This window comes from Scylla paramamosain, chromosome 33 (assembly GCF_035594125.1).
Source record: "Scylla paramamosain isolate STU-SP2022 chromosome 33, ASM3559412v1, whole genome shotgun sequence".
NCBI classification, from domain to species: Eukaryota; Metazoa; Arthropoda; class Malacostraca; order Decapoda; family Portunidae; genus Scylla; species Scylla paramamosain.
In genome coordinates, this window is record NC_087183.1 from 10,489,933 (window position 1) to 10,517,367 (window position 27,435).

The 27,435-nt window shown below is 39.0% G+C and overlaps 2 protein-coding genes across 3 annotated transcripts in view; one reads left to right on the forward strand and one right to left on the reverse strand.

Moving 5' to 3' along the window:
- Window positions 1-6,085: 6,085 nt before the first annotated feature.
- Window positions 6,086-18,085, reverse strand: LOC135089667 (set1/Ash2 histone methyltransferase complex subunit ASH2-like). 2 transcript variants are annotated; one of them, XM_063985563.1, is made up of 12 exons: window positions 17,797-18,085; window positions 16,909-16,998; window positions 16,306-16,484; window positions 15,850-16,028; window positions 15,339-15,513; window positions 8,738-8,924; window positions 8,429-8,610; window positions 7,846-7,990; window positions 7,509-7,647; window positions 7,220-7,326; window positions 6,801-6,945; window positions 6,086-6,330 (listed from the first exon to the last, which is right to left on the reverse strand). In XM_063985563.1, the coding sequence occupies exons 2-12, from the start codon at window positions 16,995-16,997 to the stop codon at window positions 6,229-6,231; spliced, it is 1,629 nt and encodes a 542-aa protein (XP_063841633.1). In that variant the 5' UTR covers window position 16,998; window positions 17,797-18,085; the 3' UTR covers window positions 6,086-6,228. The 2 variants fall into 2 exon arrangements, with proteins under 2 accessions (XP_063841633.1, XP_063841634.1); XM_063985564.1 differs by having other exon boundaries at window positions 15,369-15,513; window positions 17,797-18,059.
- Window positions 18,086-18,616: 531 nt separating this feature from the next.
- LOC135089485 (calcium-activated potassium channel slowpoke-like) overlaps window positions 18,617-27,435 on the forward strand; it is a 99,579-nt gene continuing 90,760 nt past the window's right edge. Inside the window, exon 1 of the mRNA XM_063985062.1 lies at window positions 18,617-19,338. Coding sequence (XP_063841132.1) covers window positions 19,009-19,338 — 330 coding nt within the window. The 5' untranslated portion in view covers window positions 18,617-19,008. The remainder of the gene's footprint in view (window positions 19,339-27,435) is intronic.

Consider the following 27,435-nt stretch of genomic DNA (forward strand, 5'->3'; position numbering starts at 1 on the left):
AAGTCTCGTTAATAATTCTCACGTCATATGAAATGAATGGAACAGACTCGGTAGTTAAGTTGTTAGTTTTGCGTCATTGAAAAACTTTAAGAGAAGATTAGACAAATTCAACAACAAGGATGGTAGGTGGAAATAGAAAGTTATGTTTCATACAGACTGCCACGTGTTGGCCAAATGGCTTCTTGCAGCTTCCCTTACTTTTTTATACATTATTTCATCGTGCCTGCCATGGTGGTGGGCAGATAACATTAGTATGAAGGAAAAGTAAGCAACGTAACGTTCACTCATTTTGACGAGTACTGTATACCACCAACACTCACCAGCCAGTGTTAGAAAACAGTGAACAAGAGAGTGGTGAGTCACAGGTGAGTCTAGAATGATTGCTCAGCTCATTTAGGCGCCAAGAAGTGAGCTAAAAATGAGGAAAAGAAATCACAGGGTGGTTTATGAACAAGAAAGAAAAAGGCACACATGTGGACTCTCTCTCTCTCTCTCTCTCTCTCTCTCTCTCTCTCTCTCTCTCTCTCTCTCTCTCTCTCTCTCTCTCTCTCTCTCCTATATTTAGCTTGATCGCCAAGACTTTTCCTGATTAGCCATGGGGATAAGAAGTCAGATGAAGATGGAGGGCGTGCCATCCTTCGCTCCCTCGACGCCCCATAGAAAAGTTTCGTCGCCACTCAGGTTGTCGCAAATTTCTCTGTACCCTCGCCACTCCAGCTTCCCAACTACATATTGTTTTTCCCTCAATAGCAGCGTAAAAATAATGAGTAGTATATCTTCCTGTCCAGATCAAAGGTGTGTGTGTGTGTGTGTGTGTGTGTGTGTGTGTGTGTGTGTGTGCGTGCCTCGAGAGCGAGTTACGCGTTTCATAATAATAAAGAAAAAAAAAAAAGAGCGAATTTCCAAGATAAATTTATGTGTGCCAAATCTGTAAACACCTTAATATGAATTAACAACAACAACAACAACAACAACAACAACAACAACAACAACAACAACTACTACTACTACTACTACTACTACTACTACTACTACTACTACTACTACTACTACTACTACTACTACTACTACTACTACTACTACTACTACTACTACTACTACTACTACTACTACTACTACTACTGCTACTACAACAACAACAACAACAACAACAACAACAACAACTACTACTACTACTACTACTACTACTACTACTACTACTACTACTACTACTACTAATAATAATAATAATAATAATAATAATAAAAATAATAATAATAATAATAACAATGAGATTATTGATACCTGACAAATATCAAAATACCATCGACTTGCTTTCAACAATATACTCGTAGAATTATCAGAAAGAAACACACACACACACACACACACACACACACACACAGAGAGAGAGAGAGAGAGAGAGAGAGAGAGAGAGAGAGAGAGAGAGAGAGAGAGAGAGAGAGAGAGAGAGACCATAGTGACACATATCACATGTCCGCATTTCCTTCCTAACTCTGCATCACATTATAAATAGTACATTTATCTATATCAAATCTCGACTCTTTCAATGCTTTTATACGTTATTTCTAAAAAGACTCTATTAATATGAGTCTCATACATCCTACAATATTCCTAAACACATAATAAGATGGACAAATCGATGGACGCACAGGCGACAGTCAGGTGTTTCATCCCAGTGGCCGAAGTTTGCTAGTGCCCGATGCTGTCACTATGCCAAATCATAACTAATTCGTTTTACCGCCTCCGGACAGCTGAGCATCATGATATATTGGTCGCGGAACTAGTGCAGCTTCATAAATAGAGGCAGCATGAAGTGTTTCCCCGTCCTGTACGCCCAGTGCGCCGCCCACGCCACTCCCCGCATTCCCCACACCACCCACGGGCCTCGCCACGCTTGTCACCCGCGTTTGTCTGCTAAAAGTTCTTGTTTCTTTAAGTACCGGCGCGAGTCGAGTTGTGTGAAAGCCATGCCGGGAATATTCACAGGAAATGTTTTAATATATATTTTGCTTGTCATTTCTCCTTACATGCTGCATCCCACTGACGCGAACGAAATCATAGGTCTTCTTGCCGGGTTATTATTAAAAGTATTCCCTGCCACTCCAGTGCTCGTGGCTCAGCTCCAGTACCTACGCAGCGCACCCCTGTGGATTGCACAAACGCATGACCCGATGTTTACAAACAAAGGCGTGTTGATAAACAGAGCTGTATGCAGCAGACCCCTGACGACATGTGGTTTGCTGAAATATAGGGAACATTTAATCCTTGGAAATGACCAAGAATGAGAGGAAAATTTTGATGAAACAAAAGGAAAATTACGCAATGTAAAAGATGAATGCATTTAAAGTCATTGAAACTTTTGCTTGCTGTAGTTTTTAAGTTAAGGAGCTATTGATGCATTGAGGCTTTGTCAAGATGTAATTATCAATTTAAGAACTTTGTCACTATGAAACAGAGTATGAAGTCTCTAGAGTTGACAGTCTCTCACACAATTAACAAAGCACTTACACTCATACTCGTATATTCACCATGAGAAGATTAGGTCAAGCCGGAGTTGGTCCAGTTACGTAACTGGACTGAATAGCTACCTGGCAGAAAACTTGAGATTAATTTATATTTATCTCTTCTTATAATAAATGTTGCAACAATCATAAGTCAACTATCAATTAAGGTGAGGGGTTATTGTATTCACCATAAGAATTACGAAAGTTTGCAACAGGAAACTTGAGTGAAGGTGTTGCTTGTGGAGGTAATACGATAAGGATTGATCTGAGGTCGAGTTATTCTGGTCCTCCCATTGTGACACAGGAAAACAAACAAATGTCACTCGGACCCAAGCGCATGGTTATTGGTTCGATAATCATTGTCCCATGTATTTTTTCTCCTTAATCAGTTATAAGAGTTATAGATTGATTTTATTATGATTCTGTATTATGAGACGTTTGTCCGGGCTTTCGTAACGACTATTTCTTTAGACCACATCGATTATTAGTCGTGTTCTCGTGGGTGTCTTTCCCATTAACGATACAATTTCCTTGTTACACTATTACTATAATTATGAAAATCCCCCAACGTCTTTTGCATGAGCCTCTTAAAAATAGACGAGATAAGACACGTGAGAATGTGCGCGATACTAACGGAAAATTTTACAATCTCTATCCTGCTCAGCTCCTTGACAACACAGTGCACGACTCTCTTGGGGCGGAAGAGGCGAAACATGATAACTTATTTCTTTGCAACTCATAATTAAATAAATGCACCGACAAAACAGATATATGGTGATTGAATAACGCTCTCACTCATTATGAATTGTCACATTAGCAAATGATGTGAAAACTGACGAAGAAGAAGAAAGAGGAGGATATATATATATATATATATATATATATATATATATATATATATATATATATATATATATATATATATATATATATATATATATATATATATATATATATATATATATATATATATATATATATATAGAGAGAGAGAGAGAGAGAGAGAGAGAGAGAGAGAGAGAGAGAGAGAGAGAGAGAGAGAGAGAGGAGAGAGAGAGAGAGAGAGAGAGAGAGAGAGAGAGAGAGAGAGAGAGAGAGAGAGAGAGAGAGAGAGAGAGAGAGATGCTAGCTATGGTATCATATAGATCTATTTAGGTTATGGACCATAACAGCAGCAGTTAATACTACTAATGACGATTATGAAGGGAATCCATTACACGAAGACTTAACCTGTAGAACATAACTACCTCTTATACACACACACACACACACACACTCTCTCTCTCTCTCAAATGTGGCAGTAACACGTGCATTATGACCTACAGTATATTTACTGCGTGTAGTTGTGGTGGAGTGTACTTGTAATGAAGACTCCTTTATCGGGGAAAAGGGATGAAAGGCAGCTGGCGCACACACGCACACACACACACACACACACACACACACACAGAGAGAGAGAGAGAGAGAGAGAGAGAGAGAGAGAGAGAGAGAGAGAGAGAGAGAGAGAGAGAGAGAGAGAGAGCAGCTTCTACTAATAAAAGAGTAGACGGCGGCCAGTAGCGACAGTACCCAAGCCACGCCTCTTCCCAAGGATCTTGCAGTTACTACATCTCCTATCAGACAGACACTTTTAGAAGTCCGCAGAATTCGAATTAAGACGGTGCATGCTTTAGAAGTCAATGTTTAGTGAGATGGAGATCCCTGACATAAATGGATTATGACCGTGCGATGAAGCCTAAGGGGCCGGATGTTTGCTCTTCCCCCTCCGCCACCAGCAGGGGAGTGAGGGGACCGCGCCTGGCACCCCACGGCATGTTAAATACTGCGCGTCTCTACAAACTAAAAATAACTCGCGTGTCTCCGTTTTTTCTTACGCCAGACTGAGATAAACGGTAGCGTAGCATCTCGGCTTTATTTCTCCTAAGTAGATGTGCATTAATCACCATGTATCTCTTGCAACTAGAGCTAAAGTCTTTTATATTCATGGCAGTTCTTTTGTTCTCTTCACCGCTACAAAGGTTTATCGTCATGTCTGCAGAGATAAGGTTTTGTGATGTTAAGATAAGAATGATTTGTTTATCTCCCCTTTATTCTGCTAACAAGATAATGCACCGAGGAAGTAAACCACTATTTTATCATTGCTATTACTAATGTATTTTGATATGACTGGAATACAGGGTCCGTATTCTGAAAATTTAAAATGACTGTAATCGTTTTTTTTTTTTAATCCATTGGTGATGCAACATCCTTGTTAAATTATCACTAGAATAGCGAAACATACCTCTGGAAACCCCACTAACTCCCACCAGTGCCATTCAAAAGCAGTGGATGTAAAATTTGCATAACTTAAAATTAATAGGTAAGTAAATAAAATAAACAAATAAAAAAATAAAGCTGATTGCAAGAGGATGAAGCTTTTACCTGTGTAACCGAGACCGTTCATGGCGTTGGGTGATGAATGCTTCAGCCAGTTTAGCTGATGGGTGGCTATGACGTGAAAATGACTATAACGTTCTTCCCCGTCAACCGATGCATAAATTTCTGAGTCGAGTCAAGGTTATTTTAGTTTCATGAGTTGCTTACCTAAAGATAAACTTGAGTAATACATTGGATAAGCAAAGCAACAGCGTGGAATCTACTAAATCAGTCTTACTGATCCCTAACGCCATGCACAAGATGATTTTAGCCCGAATATGTATGAATACTGGAGTCTGATTGTAAATATCCACATAAACATGGCATGAAAATAAAATATCCTCAACCTCTGTTTAGCTTTATGAAATGCCCATCTAGAGATATACTTGAGTTTAATACTAAATAATTATATAGATTAACATAACACACGGAAGAGCTCTTTACGTTTCTCTTTGATGCAGCTGTCTGTCAATAATTCAAGATGGCAGCAGCCTCACTTCTTAACCTTGAATAGTTAGTAAGTTAATGAGCTGCCAGGCCACCACCATGAGGATACACCCAGTAAACAAAGGTGTATAATGAGAACAGCAGTGTGCTCATCACCTACTTATAAGAGCGTGAGGGCGCCCAGTCATCAATAAAATTAACTTGTGTAGGAATGGAGAAATTTTACTAAAATAGTGGATGATGCAATATGTGGATCCTTTCATTGAGTGCTGCATTACTCTTCTTAAAAAAAAAAAAAAAAAAAAAAAAAAATATATATATATATATATATATATATATATATATATATATATATATATATATATATATATATATATATATATATATATATATATATATATGAAATGGGTAGTTTAGCGTTAAATCATGTAAAAGTATCTTTGCACACAAGTTATACACCAATATCCCTCACAATGCAACTTACATTTCCATTTTGATCTTATCCTCAGCAAAGAGACAAATCAGTATGTATTTCAGGTATTTATAAAAGAACTTTCAAACATGCTTGCAAATATTGGTAGTGTGAATCCACACACTAATGAATAAACAAAAACAAAATTTCTAGAGAGGTTTTGCTGTGAATAATGTAATGAACATTAACACAAACATACACTTAAATGTAATTAACCAATAAAAAGGTTCACAAACACAGGATATAAAAAATCTCTCTCTCTCCTTTTAATAATGAAATAGAATGAAAGTTGGACAGACAATTGCTTGAATTATCACTGAAAATACTTAGTATATATTGTTCTCCATTAATTAGTCATCCAAGGAGAGCTTGTGTTCCTTAGCAAGTTCAAGTGAAGACATCTAACCTCAGCTTGCCTTCATTCTCAACCAAGTATGTCATGTCTGCCAAGGTTCTCTCCACCATGGACTCCTCACACCGCTCATGCATCTGTTAGGGAGACAGAAAGCATACTAAGTAAAGGGATATATCAAAAGAAGCATTAGGGAACATGATTCTCTTCCTAACTTGTCAAGGCTCTACTCAAATTCATGGATGAGATTAAAATTGCCATGTAACAGATGTCATCCTTATTCATCAACCCTTGCTTCTCATTAAGTCTCAAGTACAGCTACTGCTACTGCTTTTACTGCTATACTACTACTACTATTACTACTACTACTACTATTATGACTATTACTATTGATAACAATAGATGGTAAGTTAGAGACACTGACAACTTGTTACTGAGAGAGAAATAAAATGAATCAGATGAAGAGAAGTGCATCAAAGAGGATGAAGTAACTGATAAAATGTGATATCTGCTAGCTAAGTTTACAAGCCTACAGAAACAGCAGTGCCTAAAAGTAATACAACAGATGTAAAGAGTTTTCTTTTCTTCATCACAGTCATTGCCTTACCCCTCTATATTCATGTGTAGTGGGTGGGTATTTGAAGTCTGGCCCAAAGTTCACGGAGACAGTAATATTTCTGTACAGTGACACTGCTGGATAGTAGCTGCCCCCATAGATGTCCCGGAAACCCACTCCACAACACTTACCATTTCTAGGAGAAATCATATCTCATTAAGTATTTCAAAATTATGTACTAAAAGGACAACTGATCCAATCAATACTAGGTGTGGTAAATATATAAATTCAAGAACCTATCATTGGTATCATTCTTTAATTTTTATGCAGCTGCTACTTCTCTGTGGTGGTGTTCTCAGATACAGCTTTGCAGGTAAAAGAACTTATACTTTGTAATGAACACACATTGCCAATTACCAGTATTGTTATGAGCACAATGGGTGGCTGTCCAAATTCACAATCAAACTTACTTGAAAAAGGTTATTTTGCTCCCTGAAAGAGGCTTTAGGTTCTTCAGGGATTCTGGAACATCATCTTTATCTTCATAATATAGATGAGACCGGAACTTGACAAGAGGCTGGAAAACAAAATTATCCAAATTACAAAAAACATGATCAATACAGGTAATTTTTGTAGTCAATAAATTACATTTACTGGGTTAAAAAGAGGACCTGAAATATATATCTATATATCTAAGCTGAAGAGACAAAGTAGCTCAAGGTACAAGTGCCACACAAAGAATACTGCAAAAACCATTACCTTATCCTTATAGGTGGGGGGAAACTGGGACACTGGATTCTTCTCAGGCAGGTCTATCATGATGCCAAGTGTGTCTCCTTCACTGAATCCACAATCAGAAAAGTGTTTTCCCCGAGACTCATGGAACACTGTTCCCTTCCTAAGGAGGTCAGTGCAAAACATTAGTATTCTTAAAACAAACAATAATTTTATAATGGTGACATTCATCTTGGAATGACTGCAAATGCCATCAATAAAACGTTCTTTGTCAAAACAGAGAAAGATGAGAAAAGTCTCTAAATTTGCAGATAATGCACGGGATGTATGTATAAAACTTCAAGGTTTTTTAAAACCTCACCTTGACCTCCAAGAGTAGCCAAACTTGTCATATCCAAGAGGTGCCTGCAAGTTGGCAAGTTGCTGACACCAGCCAATGCGTGTGTGTGACCCTTCAGGCTGATCATCGATGGTACACTCCCAGTACCAAACACCACGACTCACACCTGACAGCACATAGTCAGCAGTCACCGAAATGCACAAATAAAATCCAAACACAGAAAATCAACAAAATAAAACTTGAAATATTCAGAAAATTTGTCATCTCTATGAAATTCCCCAACTCATAAAACTTAATCATGACATGAAATTACCTATGGAAAATCACTCAGAGGAGTGTGCCACTCTGTGTTGTAATATATATATATATATATATATATATATATATATATATATATATATATATATATATATATATATATATATATATATATATATATATATATATATATATATATATATATATATATATATATATATATATATAATCAAAAGAACAAGAAAGATAAGACAGCTAAGAACTGTGTGTTACCAAGCATGGATGTGCGAGATCCTAAAAACTTTACTTGTGAGAGATTGATACTAATGAAAGGACTGTGACTGACTATGAGTGGCCCGTATGAGGCAATAGCCCTTGTCTCCTGTGACAGCCAGGCGGTCATCAGCCGTACGCAGCTGTGGTGCTCTATCATGGAGGGCAAGCAACACAGCGCCAGGGCTAAGTGCACGGTACAGCCACCCAGGGATAGGTTTTCCAGCCCAGTCATTGCTGTCATCAAACTCTTGCCTGAAGAAGATGACCATATCTTACCAAATGTCAATATTCTTACATAATGCATTCATCAGCAAACATGAGGTGACCAGTCTTTATGAAAAGCACAACAGTGTGCATCTGTGCTTATTTATTCCCTCACCTGAATGGGGCATGCGGGTCAGGCTCAGCAAGAATGTATCTGTAACCGTCTTTGTTGAATGGATGGTCGACTGGATAACCATGCAGCTTAGGGGCTGGCATGTCCCCTCGAGCCTTCTTGTTGCCGGTGGTAGTTTCTGGAACCTTTCGCTTGGCTCCTCGGCCCTTCCCTGACTGCTGGTGCTGGGCTGTATACACGTATACAAACACACACACACACACACACACACACACACACACACATGCGCACAAAACATCTCCACTGTTAAATATACCAACAAAAGGGAAGACTGCACAGCATTAAGTTACCAAAAAATAATGCTATGGAGGTAAAAGTTCTTAGACTACATACTGCAATAAATCAAGTAAATATCTTCTAACTGAACACCAACAAAAATGGAATTCCTTTTATTCTGATTTAGAGAGGAGAAAAAAAAAAAAAAAAAAAAAAAAAAAAAAAAAAAAGTCAATGAAAATGAATTATATACTATATTTTCTAATTAAGTTAAGTGTTTCTTAATGCTACCAGGCAATCATGTAAATACAAGGCTACAGACATCTATAAAGCTAAACTACCTAAGTGTATACTATTTACTGATTTCTTTTAGACATGCTTTCATGCAGTTTTGAAATCACCTGAAATTTATTGTATGAGTAATGTGCTAAATTCATTAACAAGGGATACAGACGAGCATTCACAACCAAAGACTGCAGTACGGTTCAATGGTAAATATGATAAAAATGTTTACTGAATTATTCAATCCTTTTCTGTCTGTCTCTCTTATTTACCTCCATGACACTTTTAAGGCATTTAATATTTTTTGTGTTCTGAATAAATCTATATGAAAAGCATAATATCAATAAAATTAACCATTCACATATAAGTTTGCTAAAACCCACTTTGAAATTTAAGAGCATTCTCTTTTAAATCTTTACAGTAATTTCTATTTAGAAAAATTTTTCATCATCAATGTTGTGTGCCTGGTGAAAATAAATACTTTTGCAAATTACACTTCAAATATTAAGATGAAGCTTTCAATAAACTTTATGTATTCAACAATATGCAGATCATTGACACAAACTGTGAAGATGTTCCTGTGCAACATGGTAAAACAAGTCTACTGAGAAGTATGATTAACCAAAAAATCCAAAATTTAATGTGTCACCACAGGAGGCAGCAGTCAACAGACACATTTACCATTCACATGGGATTCTGGCAATGATGAAGCAGCACCAAGCACAGGGGTACACACACACACCACGCCCACTGGAAAACACTTTATGCATCACACACCACTTATGGATGAGCACACACACACACACACACACACACACACACACACACACACACACACACACACACACACACACACACACACACATGCACACAGTCTTCAGCTTGTGACCCATTCAGGAGCCCTAAATGTGGCCCACTGTAAGTCTAGCATGCTTTGCACTTATGCCCAACATGATATCTAACACTGCTGGGTTGTGCTTGCTTGCTGAGTCTTACAACATAGGAGTAGGCAAGACACAAGCAAGGTAGAAAAATATGAAACATGAAAATGATCTTTTTAAGTCATCAACACCAATGGAACCTGAATTCTTCCCTTCTTTTCTCATCCTTGTTAGTAGTGAGTCAGTCAACAACAAAGTGATTATCACAACCATGCCTTCTGAAGCAAAGTCAAAAATTTTTAAGTATCAATGAATACAGAGACCATTCATGAACTCTAATCCCTGAGTAAGAATATCCATTGGTGATGTAAAGTCAAATACTTGACACAGTGAGGCTGGATTCTTCAAAGGTAGGATAATCATTTAGGCTTGCTACAGGTTGAAACACGAGGTGACAAGTGGCATTCGATGCATCCATAGCAACACAAAGCCTTGGGCAATATTATGAATACATGCATGTTCCAAAATTATTATATGAATATGATCAATGAAAATCTACATCATGTAACTACTTGACAAGGTAACACACAGTGATCAGAAACAGCAAAGCACCCTGAGAAAATAAATGTATCACTCTTTACTGTGACACAGGTTTCATTAGCTTCTATTAAGATGCTTGAATTTTCTTATCAGCAAAAGAAAATAATTACTATGTCAATTTGATTCAAATACACCTTTCACATGTGTGAATAGTAATGACAAAAAATGTTCTTTTGCTATATCCTGCTTGATAGGGAGTTGATAAAATTAGGATCAATCAATATATTTTAAGAAATTTAAAAAAATTACTTTTAGCATACAGGAAACAAAGATGCTTGTTTTTAAGATGTCAGTGAATGAAGACAGATATGTTCTCACAAACACACACATATGCACACACACACACACATCAGCATCTTCTATCACACACCCATACACTCTTTGATAAATTAATAATACAACTCTGTCAGCAACCAATCCTTCTCTACTGCTACTGTGCAAAGCTGATGCTGTGGATGCAATGTTGTATGATGAATTTAAAAATATGTACTGAACTTAAAGCTAAATCTTGATATAACTTAATATAACCATTACTGTGAACTATATGCTCTGCAGTCACTAACACAATAAAGTTGCTCTACATTTGATATATGATTAAAATGTAAGTGCAAAATAATTTTAACACAGTTCATTAGGAAGTGAAAGCAAAGGAAAAGGATAGAGGACTTGTGTAAAGATGATAATGAAGATATTGAGTAAGAGAAAGAAAGGAGGCTCTTAAATGAATAGAAACTTGTGAATGTGGATTTTTCATGGATATGAAAGAAGATAGCAGAAAACTAGATAATATATGACACACAAATGAAAGAATATCGTAGGTAACTCTAAATATAAAGCTGGAAAAAACTTTGAGATGGAATCTGAGATGTGAAAAAGGAGAGCCTGTAGTAATTGGATGATTGTAATGTTTTTGTTAATATAAAAATAAGTTACTTGTGACTTGACAGATCCGATTTTTGTCCTATTCTATAAACAGAAACGAAATGAATGAACGTGAAAAGTACTGATTGATTTAATTTGTTGAGTGTAAACACCTTGGAAGATTCACACAATTTTAAATTGGAAGGGTGCAGATGGGCAGGGTAAACTGATTGATGTACAACATGGTTTAGTAAGTCAATATGTATTTAGGTTGAATGAATATATGATAAGAAAAGAAAGGCAATGAGAGATGCAACAAGAATAACTGAAGACTTTCAAAGTGCTCACTCACTGTAGCTCCAAGAGCTTCACATAAAAATAAAGAGAATAACTAATAGTGTTGATAGACTGAAAGAATGAAACTGTGTGTAAGTTTCAGAGTAAAACTATAAATAATTATCAAAATGAATGATCAGCAACATCTATTGGTTGATGTTTTTATGTAGTCATCTTAACTAATATCTTAACTAAGGGTCCTTATGAGTAATAAATGCTTACTAGCTACAAGACATTAAGCAGCTACAAATACTTTTGTCACTATCACTATAAAGGATGGTAAACTTGTATAGCTTATCATTGACAACCTGTAACTGACATCAAGTATGCAGTAACTTCAAATGATGGTGGAGGTATATGCAACTTGGTGAAAGAATATGTAACAACTTCTGTTCTGACTAACAACAGAGGCTAGTAACAGATCAATAAACTACGACAGTGACAGGCGAGGACTAGAGGTATAGCTTTGCACAGACAAGAACAAGCGCCTTACCGACTCCTGCTTCCCCCTTACCAGCTCACACACCATATATACACTGTACTGACACCACAAACTGTTTTCTGAGATGGGCTACATGAGTTTGGGGTTTCCTTTCATATGACAGGTCATTAATGGTAAAATAGTTCTCTGTCATTTTGTTTCCTTCAGATGGTGATATCTGTAGTTAAAGAAATACAAGCATCCCTCTTTCTTTATGAATTAGGGCCATTCTGTATCTAATATAAAATTAAAAATTTGCAAAAACAAAAAAAAAGTAAATGCTGTTGCAATTTAGTCACTGGCAGTAATGATGGTCTGAAATGCCACATAACCCTTAACTTTATGAGCATGTCTGAGTGAGTTTTGTGATGATTTTGTGAATCTTGGAAGAAAGTTCCTGTTGTGATTTTATTGTTTAAATGTTTACTTTTACTGGAACTAGGGATTTTTGCCTCTGAGAGAATGAAATCTAATAATGAGATGATTAGAAACTCAATGAAAGAAACAGTAATTTAAACAAAATACTCAACAAAATGACAACAGAACAAAATGTACAAAACAAAGGAGACAGACTACAGGTTAGTGGATGGTTCTTGATAACGTGACTCATGCTTGTGAGGTGAAGGTGTTATGCTGGAATATATACAAAAGAAACACCTGCTTTTCTGTGTGCAGTAGATAAGACCCGAGCCTTTCAGGGGCAAAAACACCAGGGGGTAAGTAATACAAAAACTAGCTACCCAACATTAGAAGCAAGATGACGTAGATATTATTGTAATCACCCACCATTACCACAAGTGAAATCATTTGAATAAACAAGCTGACATAATGTTATGAAAGTAATGATGATGAAACTGCAAGAAAGAAATAAACATATTGCAGTTAAGGTGGCAGTTATATGGTTAATCATACTTGCACTGTATACACTTCAAAAATCAACATTTTGAAATAATAAAAGTAAAATAAATAAATAAACAAACAAACTTCACAGCATTTTTACATCTGCACATGCATCATAAGGCAAGCTTTTGATAGCTTTACAGCACTTCCTAACAACAGTCTAGGTTTGATTAAGTCAAGTCTAGCGAGCCAAGTAAAACGCACAAACAAATCTGCATTAGTGCTGGATCCAAGTTTATCAACCCGGCTCTTTTAGATAGCTTTCAGGAAAACCTCTCTTAGTTTCCTGAAGCAAGCATAAAAGAATTTTATAAATCTTGGTAACTATTTCTCTCTCTCTCTCTCTCTCTCTCTCTCTCTCTCTCTCTCTCTCTCTCTCTCTCTCTCTCTCTCTCTCTCTCCCTTTTTAATGTTCAGATGCAGGAAGCATAATGAAATGTCCAATTGTTACTTGTTAGTTTTTTCTACATATCCCCCTATTTCACATTTGTTTTGCTGTATATACAGTTATTAAATGGAGGATTCATATACCTGAATCCTGTTTCAGATTACATCACATTAGGATGCATTCATACAACTACAATCTCTAGCTTTTACATTGCACCTTTTGTACTTAAAAGTTTTGCTTTGGAATGGGAAGAGAGAATCATCCTGAGTTGCATCATTAATTATGCATAATCTTTCATATAACCTTTTACACATGTTCCAAATGTGCAGTGCTTCTAGGCATGTAAGGAATTCAGTCATTACTCACTTCTGACATTTATGTGTTCTTGTGTAAACCCCTGGCATTCTTTCATAAAGTAAGCATAAGATGACAATAATTTTGAAAATAACCAATATTCTCATTGTCATGGATTCTAACACAGCAATTCTGCCACTGAGTGATGGGTTTGTGTGCTGGAAGCCCTATGTACCTCCACCTTCTCTTTTAATGTCTGGCAAAAAGACTTTTATTTCTACTGAAAGCCTTATCCATTTGTAAAACACTGCAATATTTATTTCTATGTAAAGGTATCTTACAAATGAGCAAGTAAATTTTGGTGAGGATGAAAAATCAATTTGCAGTGCACCTTAAAACAAGCCAGGAATACATAGATCTATCAGTAGATCAGAATAAGTTAATTCTGCAGAAAATGAGATTTGACTGTAAAGGTACACAAAATAAGGGAAAAATGCCTGAGATAATTAATTATGCCATATATACTGTATGTAATGTACACATGTATCAGTGATGAAAACTATGTAGCTTTCAAACAAGAAATAAATTATAAAAATGGCACAAGTAACAAAAAATAAAAAAAAATAAAAAAGAACACAAAATTCTGCACTTCCTGCATGGAACATTAAAAAAAAGAGAGGGAAGCATCCCTCAATGCAGGTGTTATACAGGGATGAAGTGCTAGATCTTGAGGTGTGGCAACAAAATCATACACCTATTATTATTATTATTTTTTTTACATTCCTCCAGGTCTCAAGCCATGTGTTATGATGAAAGTTAAAGCCTGAGGTAATCCAGCAGCACTGCACCCCTGGTGTTATGGAAATAAAAGTCAGTGGAATGAATCAGTGCCTAGCACTGAAACTTCATACCAAGATAAGTACAAAATAGGAGAAAAGATATGAGAGAGAGAGAGAGAGAGAGAGAGAGAGAGAGAGAGAGAGAGAGAGAGAGAGAGAGAGAGAGAGAGAGAGAGAGAGAGAGAGAGAGAGAGAGAGAGAGAGAGAGAGAGAGAGAGAGAGAGAGAGAGAGAGAGAGAGAGAGAGAGAGAGAGAGAGAGCACAGAAAAAGAGAAAGTGATGGGAGAAAGTGAGATAAAAAAAAAAAAAAATGCCTATTTCATTAATCCCTGGATCCAACAATAAGGTGGGAAAGGAGGCAGCAATTAGTGGCAGGTGAGTCCATTACTGTGTGTGTATATTGTATGCGAGCAACACACTAGCTGTCTGTTAGGGTTATATCTCTCAAGTTGCAGTGGTGGCACATTATGGGGTGTGAGGTGGGTGGTGGGTGGGGGATACGTACAGGAGCCGGCGAGGGGCGACCGCCACCCACCAGGGGCGTCCACAAGGGGCCGGATGAGGGTCAGGTCGGATGTGATGAGTCCAAAGTAGGGATGGTACTGTGTGGGCTCTCCACTCTCACCCGTCTCCTCCACATTGAAGTAGGCATCCACTTCTTTCATCAGTATTCTTTGAAGCTGTATGGAGAACAGATCATCTTGTTACTGATGCATAAAGAACTCTTTCAAGCTCAACCTCCAAAGATAATAAACTTTCCATATTTGGGCTTTAACTGACTCTGATGTGTAGCTTCACTGCTTGAGATCTAAAGTATACAAGTATAGTGGAAGGGAATGATAGAGTAGTGAAAACTTGTACACTGATAAGTAAGTGATACAGGCACTTCATTAATGAGAAACAAGTAATAGGTAGGGAAGATTCATGCAGACCTACTCACATAAAGAAAACCAAAATGTGAAGCATTCATAAAAGGTAGAAGAGACCTAGAAGCAGAGGTGGCTGTGGTGACTCACAGTGGTGTGCCAGGACTGTGTGGAGCGGCGAGCAGCAGTCGTGAGGGCCTCCCAGTTCTGCTCCAAGAAGGGTATAACATCACGCTGTAGACTGAACATGGTGCCAGCCCCTCCCCTGCTGTCCTTCTGGCATGAGTGTTGCAGGTTGGCCAGAGCAGTGATGCACATGTCTCGCAGCTCTGGAGGAACGGTGAGATGAGGGTGAAATGTAGTAGTGAATGATGACATGGAAGAAGTGAGGGATGAAGGCTAATGGTGAAGGGTATACTAAATAGTGAAACATGGCAGAATGCTGCATGTTGTGCATATCTGCTGTGTCTTTGTTTATCTATACCATTTCATCTATTTGGTTAGTCTGTTTCGTAAGATGTCAGATATCTTTCCATTTTCTCATCCAAGCATCACATCTGGAGCAGTAAGGATCAAAGAAAAATGTGAATGCCAATATTTTCTTACGGGCCTGGGTCTTGCGGAAGATCTCAATGCTGGTTGGTGAACAGTTCTTGCATGTGAAGGAGTAATTGAGCATGAAGGGCACTAACTTGCCGAGCTGGTAGCTGATGCAAGACTCATGGAACCATGAGCCACACTGCCAGCACATCAGCTCCACCGAATTCAGGTTCCGTAGCTTTCCACTGAAATGTTCAGACATGCAGTCGCACATACAGACATACATCTCTTGACCTCCAAATGGTCAAGGCATGTGTGCTGGCACTCTCTGAAGAAGCCATAGGTCAGAATGTGACCCAACCCCCACCCTGTCCCTATCCAGCCCCATCCTTCTGTGATAAGTGAAAGTACAGCAAAATGATGGCAAATAAATACAAAATAAAAAAACAAAAAATCAAACAAGTACTTTCATGAGATTAGGAATGACATAATCAAAAGCAAGATTTAATAATTTTTGAAAAATTTCCTGAAATTCAGATATAATTATATTTATTTACTATTCATAAAAAGAACATGAAGATTAATAAATAAGAAACACTACAACCACTGTTCACCGAGTTGCTTTCATGTGGATAATTACATACAAGAGGAAAGCCTCAGACTCCTCACCAGTATCCACACGATGACAGGCCGCCTTTCTCCCCCACGTCCACCACTCCTGACTCAAGCATTTCATTCTCATCTGAATCATAGTCCATCCTGAAAACAAAATTGAGAAACAGCATGCAAACAAAAAATACAAAAATACAATACAAACAAAAAATCAACTAAGACAAAAATATATATACTAGGTATGCTGGAAATTCAATATCCTGAAGAGGGTATTATTTCAGATTTACACTGTCATACTTTATAACAGTGGGAATGTGATTTTTGCATAAATTACTGGATTCTAAGAAACTTTATCTCTTTGAGTTTTCATGGGAAATCAATAGTTTTTAAAATAGACACAGGCACTTCCCCGAAAAACTCCCAAGACCTGATCCAGTAAGATAGGTTAAGTTAGTATCCCTGAGGGGGTCCAGGAGTTAGGTTAAGTTAGATTAGGGGTTGGGGGGCCAGGGGGTTGCAACTCCCCTGCTAGGTAAGGGGGGATAGAGGGATTATAGTGTAAATCTAAAAAAATTACTTTAAAGAGATCAACAGTGAAATTAATTAACTGAATCTAAAACTAGTCTAACCTAATCCTCAGATAAAAACACTAAGTTATTTCAGTATTTAATTCAATTTAGGGTATTATGGAAACAACCTTCGCCAACAAATTTTCTACCACTGGCTACCACTGGGGAAAATTGTGACTTAAAAAAATAATGTTCTACGCATTGAAGGGACTAGCAATGAAACATGGCAGAATGCTGGATTAATCTAAACTTTATCTAACCTAGCCCTCATGCTAGATTAATCTAAACCTTATCTAACCTAGCCCTCGTGGGGAAGCGCTTATGTTATTTTAATATTATCCTGTATCATGCCCTTCCTGCCATGAGCACCCCACACCTGCTGGCTGGCGGCGAGGTGCTCCTGAGCCGTGACTGCTGCAAAGTACTTAGGGCGGGCGGCGCATCAAGGCTTCCCTGAGGCAGGGGGGACAGTCGGCCAGGCAGGTGTTGACGATTATACAGGTGCAGCCAGGTGTGTTGTCTGGTGTCAGGAATGCACAACGTTATGCACACATTAAGCCACACTGCAATCTCAAGTTTTTGTTATTACGAGGGCAAAGCGGTGGTTAAACTTGAAGATGGCTGGTTTGGTTTTGGTCTAAGGCGGTCTCAAACACGGAACAGCTGTCTTGGTTGGTTGCAATCGAAGCGCCACACAACGTGCTATACGTACGCCATCTTTAAACTCTACTTTCGTAACAGAAATTGTTTTGAAAGTGTAGTATCTGCCATGAATGTCAAAGTAGTAAGAAATAATGTAAATCTTATTACAAAGTTCTATTTTCATGTCTAAAAATTTAAAACAATATCTTATTCTTGTCTACCGGACAGGGCAATATGGCAGCTTTGGTGGCATCATAATGTACTTCGATCAATGTCAATTTATATCTGGTAAATCCTATTTTGAGTTAAGATTTATATATGAATATTCATTTATAGTGATTTTCGATATTTGAATGTGATCCTTAGTTCATTTTGGATCTACCGTGATTTTGTGTAAAAGAACAATTATGATTTGTTATTCAGATTCAAAACTCAAATGTCATACAACTAAAACAAAAATAAAAATGGTATCTTTATATTTCTGCAGATGATCGGCTACTAGTGTGACGTTATTATTGGTTTTTAATAAGATACAGTTCTAAATCTGAGATTATAGTGCATTGTTATTTACAAAAGGGAAGTGTGTGAGTGGCGGACGCAGTGCTACGTCATAGCTGTGAGAGACTCCCATTGGTGCATAGTATTAGTGCCACGCAAATCCAGGACTCTTATTGGGCACCTAGCCATGACGTCGCCACTACATATTAATGACGTCACGCACAGAGAAGCCTGCCATTGGCCGGCGGACTATATATTGATTTGGCTGCGAGCAACCCGAACGAGGGCGAGTTGCCGCCGTGCCATGGGTCTGGCAGTTACGTTGGCTGTCCTGAGAGGAACTCACCCTTTCATTTACCTGACGATGTGATAGACAATACACACTTTCTACTTTAATGCAACCTTTGCATTATCTGACTGCGAGGCGGAGTGACATGAAGTGTTAACGATGTCCAAAGATCCGGATCTCACCCAGCACTTGCAGGCAGACTGTCTAAAAGATCGAAAATGGTGGTGCTTCTTGCTCTCGAGTATCTTCACGTTCCTAGCAGGGATCTTCATAGTTCTGATATGGCGGGCCTTCTCCTTCCTCTGCTGCCGGAACAGGGATCCCAGCGAATATCAAAAACAGCAGGAGAAGGACAAGCTCCTCGCGCAGCAGGGGCAGCCCCCCGGCCAGCCCAAGCCCAAGAACCTGATGGAGGGAAACTTCGTCACGGAGGCCAAGGACTGGGCGGGGGAACTCATCTCGGGCCAGACCACGACGGGCAGAATCCTGGTGAGTGGCCCTTTGTGTTACTTGTGCTTGCCTGGTGCTCTTTGTGGAGGCTCGGTGCTGGCTGCCAGTCTGCAGGCCTCTGAGGTCCTCAGCACTGGCCTAAGATTCTTTCAGCGTGTAGTGGCCTGTAGCCCTGTATTCTCACTCCTATGTCAGTGGCACATAACACTACAGTTTTGAAGGAGTCCATGACTAATGAGCAGTATTACGTATTGTTAGATATAAGGTTCCGGAGAGCACTCGTATTTGCTACATACTGTTTCACTGTAATTGTAATTCCTTACCACCTAGTCCTACACTAACCCATCCGTGAATGCAGTTTAGATGTTCCTTCCTTCATGTCATGTTAGGACAGGGCTAACCGGCGGGGCTCCATGCCGTGCTTCCAGTTCAGGCCAATTCAACTGTTTGGATTAGAAGTTTCGTCTTTTTAACGGCACTCCCTGAAAAGGATAATGCTCCTTAATTTTCGGGTAAAGTTGCAATTTCACGCTCATATAGAGATCAAAAACTTCGGAATGGTTATAATTACGTATATTGTATTGGGTGAAATAATAAGTACAGTTTACGTTGGATGTGGCGAGTATGGAGGCAGGCATTAATCCCCCTCCACCCGCTGTTCCCGCTACTCCCCGCCGCATCAGCTGACTGCATCTCTCATTTTTCTGCTTCACACACTTTCCCTTCTTCCCTGTTTACTATGAACACTTGAGTGGGCGTGCCGGGATCTCAGGTGGCCCCTCGTGTTCACTAGTAATGTATTAAAAGTAGCTATCCGGTAGTTCATCACTCTTGCACTGTGTTATGATGGTGCTGCGCGGAAATTTAAACCATTACATTTCTAGAGGTTCGTGGACACAATAGCATATTATCCAGCATGACTGTAGTTTTGATTTTGTCTCAGTAATTTATCCCTTCCTTCTCAGCGTGGCTATTTCAAGGTTCAACGGTTCATTCATTGTTTCGAGCGCGAGCGGAGTAGGCAGCGTTCCGGGCCACATATGCGCATCACCCACCATAGGCTAGAATTATTGTGCCTGTTTCCAAGTTTTACCTCACTTCCTATGTTGTTTCTCTTTATCCTTGTGCTGTACTTTCCTCATACATGTATATTAAAGTTTCTACGTATATTTTTCCTTGTATGTCTTTTATTTCAGATTTCTATCCTTTCTTTTCCCAACCAATTGCAAGTTAATAGGAGCTTAGGGAAATTTATGTTTGTGTCTTTGTTTATTCTTGTATAACCCTTTATTACAGATTTCTACTCTTTTCTTCCACAAGGTACTTACAGAAAGCAGCGAATTGGTAGCGTTAGGTATTCAGTAATATTCAGTACACATATTATATACCTGATATCTTCACAGGTACTCAGATTGATAGTTACAGTCAAGTACACTCACAGATATACTCAGACTGACGTTTTCGCTCACTTAGACACATTCATAATTACACTTACAAATACACTCACTCGCACTGGCAATTACACTTACAAAAAAAAAAAAAAAGCTCACAGAAACAGCACTAACTTACATTCAAAGATACGTATACAATATTTATTCAGGAAAAGACCGCATGATTAGTCTCCAAATATTGACTGACCTCATTTTCAGTGCATGGAATGGGCTGGTTAGTCGCCGTGCATGTGTATTTGCGCCACAATTCAGTTCCGTCAGGCAGCAATGACCAAGAGGGGTGAATGTCCAACGCAACACGTTTTCTTTAGCGGAAACTTACTTCGGCTGCCAAAAAGTCAAGGCGTTTCAAGGTTTAATTCCTGAGTGTTTTTTTTTATTGGTTTATTTCTTGCGTTTTGTTTTCCGCAGTAGTTTAGTTTGGGGGATAAGGATCAGGAGGAGGAGGAGGAGGAGGAGGAGGTGGAGGTGGCGCGGCACGGTGTCAGTGTATATCGATAGTGCCAATTAGGAAAAGTTCTTGTATTTATGGTTTTATTATTGTCGGCAACACAGATGAGGTGGTGACCGAAATTTCTCTCTCTCTCTCTCTCTCTCTCTCTCTCTCTCTCTCTCTCTCTCTCTCTCTCTCTCTCTCTCTCTCTCATACCTTTTAAACTTCATATTAATTGGAGTTAATGTTGGGCGCCTAATTTGTATCATTTGACTTGTGAAAGAGAAAACAATGAGCTAATTACTACTAACAAGACATTCCTTCACTTCTCCTGCTTCTCCTCCTTTGTCTTCCTCCTGTTTGTTCCTCCTCCTACTCCGCCATTAACTCAGCTGCTAATGGTGATAGGTTTATTGCTTTCATCATCAGTGGCTATTCTTGTTGCAGTCTATGAACCGCCTCGAAATTTAGTCGCAGTGTATGGTAGAGGAAATAAATTGAAAGGTGTAATTGTAATCCTTCTCCACTTTCTCCTCCTTTTTCACTTCCCACCTCTTCCTTCTCCTTTTCTCCTCCTCTTCCTTTTCTACTTTTCCTATCTCTTCCTCTTCTCTCCTTTTCTCATCCTTTTCTCGTCTCGTCTCCGCTCCGTTCCTCTCCGCTCCTCTCCTCTCCTCTCCTCTCCTCTCCTCTCCTCTCCATCATCACAACAACTGACAACGAATATAAATACTCTCCTCTCCTCTCCTTCTCCTCCTCTTCACTTATCTCCTCTCTCCTCTCCTCTCTCCTCTCCTCTCCTCTCCTCTCCTCTCCTTCAGCATCACAACAAGCAACGACCGATATAAACACTGCCTCTATGTATAGTCCTCAGCCATACCTATAGATTCCAGTCCCGAGAGACTCAAAGTAAACAGTGACACCTTATTTACATTGGCCTGATTAGCTGCGTGGGATGCGAGGGCGGGATCTCTTGATGCGCAGCGGCTAATTAAGATAACAAGGCAGCTATGTGTGGGAGGGACCTTATGACACTTGGAGCCTTCGGAAATAGCGTAGGGTTTTAGTGTCATATTCTTATTCATTTTGGGACTCGTAGGAATAATTTTTTTTTTTAAGGGTTGCAGAGATAGGTAGGTATGGACAGGTAGATATGTAGGTAATGAAATCGGTAGATAGGTGTGTTAAGGAAGCCAGGAATACTGCTTAAATTCATGGTGTCATATTCTTATTTACTTAGGGCTGTCGTAGGAAAAAAATTGAGAGAGAGAGAGAGAGAGAGAGAGAGAGAGAGAGAGAGAGAGAGAGAGAGAGAGAGAGAGAGAGAGAGAGAGAGAGAGAGAGCCCGACTAGTCACCTGTGTAGCGTTTGAAAGCAGTCATTATGAGAGCAAACCCTTTTAAGAATACGCGTTGGAAAATAAGTTTAATATAGCCGCTGTAGATTGTCAAGTGAATATAACCTTGAAGTGCCTTGACATTGGGTAGCACTTCAGAGAGAGAGAGAGAGAGAGAGAGAGAGAGAGAGAGAGAGAGAGAGAGAGAGAGAGAGAGAGAGAGAGAGAGAGAGAGAGAGAGATTAATTTTACTCCCTTGTCAAATACACTTTATCGCCGTCCATTTTTTAGGCACAGTTACCCTATAAACATCGATGTCACTGTTCATTTTTCACCCTTGCACTCCCTCCCTGTTAATTCTTTCAATATCACCCGTGGAGTTGATTACAAAGTGTTTTTTAGTATTGTAATCGCTTAAATTCACTGGAAACTGAAGCCATCTTAAGTATAAATAGCTGTAGTGTGATAGTGAGGCGTTTTTCATTACCCATACAGTATATCTTAACTACGTACTTACCCACCTCTCTAACGTGCACCTCCCTTCTGTCTTCCTCCCTCCCCCTGCTTACCTAGCTCTCTAATCTACATCTATCGGTCTAGCTGTCTGGGCTGTCTAATTTATCTACTTATTGTACCTGGCTAGTCTATATCGACTCTTACCTGCCTACCTCGCTCGCTAACCTAGTGGTGACCTGCTTGTTTATTTGTTTACTTAATTTTACCTCTCGCTCTATACCTGTTTACCTATCTATCTACGTAGCTCCCTTTAAATCAATTAGTTAGTCAGTCAGTCAGTCAGTCAGTCAGTCAGTCCAGCAACCTACCAATTAATCAGTCAGTCAGTCAGTCACGCAATCAGTCAGTCAGTAAGTCAGTCAATCTATCAATGAGTCAGTAAATTATTCAATCGCTCAGTCAGGTTGTCAGTTAATCAATCAATCCTTAATAGAAGCAATGAAAAAAAAAAAATCCAATCCTTACCTTTACATTGAACGTTGTAAGTAGTATGTGATATGAAACACACACACACACACACACACACACACACACACACACACACACACACAAAGAAAAAAAAAACTGTAGTGAAAGAAACTTAAGATCATCCAAACTCATAACTCAAACTCGTGACTCAAAAGTGCACGGGGGTGTGGTGGTAGGGACAGACTGTAACTCCACAGCATAGCAAACTTTGGCGCACATGATTACTACCTTCGCCATGAGCTTGCCTTGTATGTGGCGCAGAGAATGAAGTGCTTGTGGCGTGAGAGCTGAACTGTGACGGAAGAACGGTGATCTGTATTAACTTGAAAGATAACTCCCTGACTAGTATGATTCCTCACGTTCAAGACTGGCTTAGAACATGTCACCTGGAGAGACGGGAAGTGTGTGGAGAGGAGGATGCAGCAAATATATCTACCCGGAAGGAGAAAGAGAGGCAGACTTAAGATAGCGTTCATGGATGCAGTGAAAGAAGACATGCTTATAGTACGAGTGGATGAAAAAGCGAGGTTGACTTAAAGAGAAGGTTTATAGATGTAGTGAAATAAGACATGTTTGTAATGGGAGTGACTGAGGAAGGCGCATCTACCCATCAGGAGAGAAGTAAACCTTAAATAACATTCATGCATGCAGTGAAAGAAGACAGGCTATATAGGAACTGAAGGCTGATCCATAGTTGTGATATCTAACGGGAGCAGCGGAAACATTAAGGTGCAATATAGTATACATCTGAAAGGCGCCACTGACAGCTGAAGGAGAGATAAATTCAAACCTTCCAGTGCCCGTCGCGTTGTTTTCGCTCAGTATTTTCGCTCAATAAAGTATCAAGTGTTGTAATCATTGGTCTGTCAGAGAGTTGGTATCACGTGGCCTCTCTCAGTTCATTATTTTTTATCGTTTTCTGTTTTCTTATGATACACATTTAATCTTACGTTCTTTATCATGTTTCGTAATTCACAGACTACTTTTCCTTTCTCTTGGTTCCTAGTTTTATTATGATTTTTACACTTTATTCTTCTTGAGTTCCTCCTTCGTCTGGCGTTAAATACCATGTAGATTTTTCTCAATTCCCTGTTTAGTCTTTGTGTTTACTTCATGCCCCTGGTAGCTGACTTACACTTTTTGCTTCTTCTTCAATTTCTATTATACCACGTTCTGTTTCTTTCTTCTTTATATTTACTCCCGTTTTCCTGGTGACTTACATTTTTATTTCAGTTTCTCCTTCTTCAATTTCTCGCTGCTTCTTCTTCTTTGTTTCAGTTACATAACACCACGTCAGCTGTTTCTAATCTTATATTTATTTTTTCTCTTTCTCATGTTTTTTTTTTTTCTAGATTACTTGTATATGTTGTTCCTTCAGTTGCTCCTCCTCCTCCTCCTCCTCCTCTTCCTCTTCCTCCTTCGTCTTGATTTATAACACCACGTCTACTCTTCCCATTCCTCCATCACGGCCATCCATCATTTTCTGGGCCGGAGATGAAGGTCAGCTGGTAATAAAGTCATAAATCTTGCCTCATCCTTACCTGTCATTTAGAGGGGAGGTTGAAAAAAAAGGGTTACCGTGCGTTATGTCATCACCTGTAAACACATCTCCTTATCTTGACCTACTTGTTCCTTAACGACTCTTACCTTATAATGATAGTGGTAAAAATGAAAAAAAAAAAAAATTCTGATTCTTACCTGTCAATTAAAGGAAGTTACCATGCGTTATGTAGTCACCTGTAAACACCTGTAAACACGACCACTTACCTTGACTTACCTGCTCCTTAACGACCCTTCTAAAAATAGTAGTAAAAATAAAAAAAAGTATAATTCTCACTTGTTAATTAAAGGAGGTTACCGTGCGTTATGTAATCACCTGCAAACATTTACCTTGCCCTACCTGTTTCTTTATCGATACTTCACCTTCTAATGATAGCCGTAACAGATGATCGCATTCTCACCTGTCAATTAGAGGGAGGAAGTTACCGTGCGTTATGTCATCACCTGTTCATACCTGTAGACACGTTCTCTTAGTTTATCTGTTCTTTTACCTGTTCCTTCCCTCCTCTTCCTTCCTGGTCGTATAATTTAATGACAGTACAGTCTTTTCTCATCTTTATCTGTCAATTAGAGAAAGAAAAATGAGTTTCTGAGTGTGTTTTTATCTTCCGTAAAGCCTGTGGACACGTTCCTTCCCTCTTACGTGTTCCTTTGCTGTTCCTTTACCTTCCTGCCACTATGATCTAATAATAATGTAACCCAAAAATCTTCTTTAATTTTATCCGTCAGTTAGAGTAAGGAAAATGAGTTATGCGTCATTTTTCACCTGTAAACTCCTCGAAACATATTCCTTTTCCTTTACCTGTTCATTTAGTGTTCCTTTATCCTCTTATTAATACAATCTACTGATAATATAGCCAGCAAAATATTCTCTCATTTTATCAGTTAGACAAAGGAGAATGAACGTAATGCTTCACTTCTCCACCTGTGTATTTCTATAAACTCCTTCTTTTACCTGTTCCTTTACCTTCCCTTTGCCCTTTTACACTCTCCTTTATCTGTCTGTTGGAGAACGAGAAAAATAATGTTACAATACGCCATTTCTTCACTTGTAAACATCTGTGAGTACGTTCTTCTCCTTCACCCCTTTCTTTACCGTTCCTTTGCTACACCCACGCTGGGACACACGCAGGGGAGGACCCGAAGTGAAACCCGAAGGTCATGCATGTATATTTCACTCCTCTCCAGTTGAATGTTACGTGACGTCTTAATTCCTTGCCCACCAGACGCTAAGCCAAGACACTCCAAGTCAGCACAGTACATGGCTTAACCCGCTCAACTAAGCCAACAGAATACTTGCCTTAATTCACGTCAGTTTTGTTTTCCTCATTAAGGCGCTCAACTAAGCCAGATGAGGTCTTCGGCTTAACCCACGCCAGTTTTTAGCCTACTACCAAGACAATAAGCCAGGAGAAACATACGGCTTAACCCATATAGATTCTTAACCCATAAGACGCTAAGCCAGTGAGGCATATGGCTTAAACCACCTAATTTCCTTGCTTAGAAGTTGCCAAGACAATAAGCCAGGAGAAATATATATATATGGCTTAACCCACCAAGACGCTAAGCCACTGAAGTGTATGGCTTAACCCACATGTATTACTAGCCTATAACTCGTCAGTACACTAAGAGAGGCAAGGTGAATGGCTTTACACCCCAAGCCAGGCAAGGTATATTGGCTTAACTTTCATAAACTTTAAGCCTACAGAGCAAGTTAAGCCAGTTAAGATATATTAGCTTATACCACACAAGTCTTCAAGGTACAGACCATAATACACTAAGCCATTTGCTGTATATGGCTTATGGCTTAACCCCCGTCTCGTTACCGGAGGCCGCTTCCTGTACAGATAAGTACAGTTAACTTGTATAGGCCGGAGAAAAAGAGCCTATGTATGGGATTTCTACGGTCTCCAGGAAGCCGTAGATGCACCCTTGTTTTTTGCCACAAGAGACTGGTCAATGGTCGCATAACTCGAGAGAGAGAGAGAGAGAGAGAGAGAGAGAGAGAGAGAGAGAGAGAGAGAGAGAGAGAGAGAGAGAGAGAGAGAGAGAGAGAGAGAGAGAGAGAGAGAGAAGTGGTTTATTTACTTCAGTCTCCCCATCAGTGTTCTCTCGTCTCCGGTTGGTTCTTGGTATAGTTGTGATCAGTTGCCGAGTAATCTATCGCTTTAAATCTCAAAGGTTAAAGACATATGATTAATCAAGTGTTCTTCTTAGCGACAATGTGAAATTCTTGTTAAACTGTTACGGGGATTATGAAAACATCCTTAAAGATTCTAGTTGCTTCCTCGACGGTGTATTCTTAAGCGCTGCCTGTTCTCTCATCAAGACTTGTTTAAAGGGTAGAGATGAATGCTTTTTGTTGACAATGT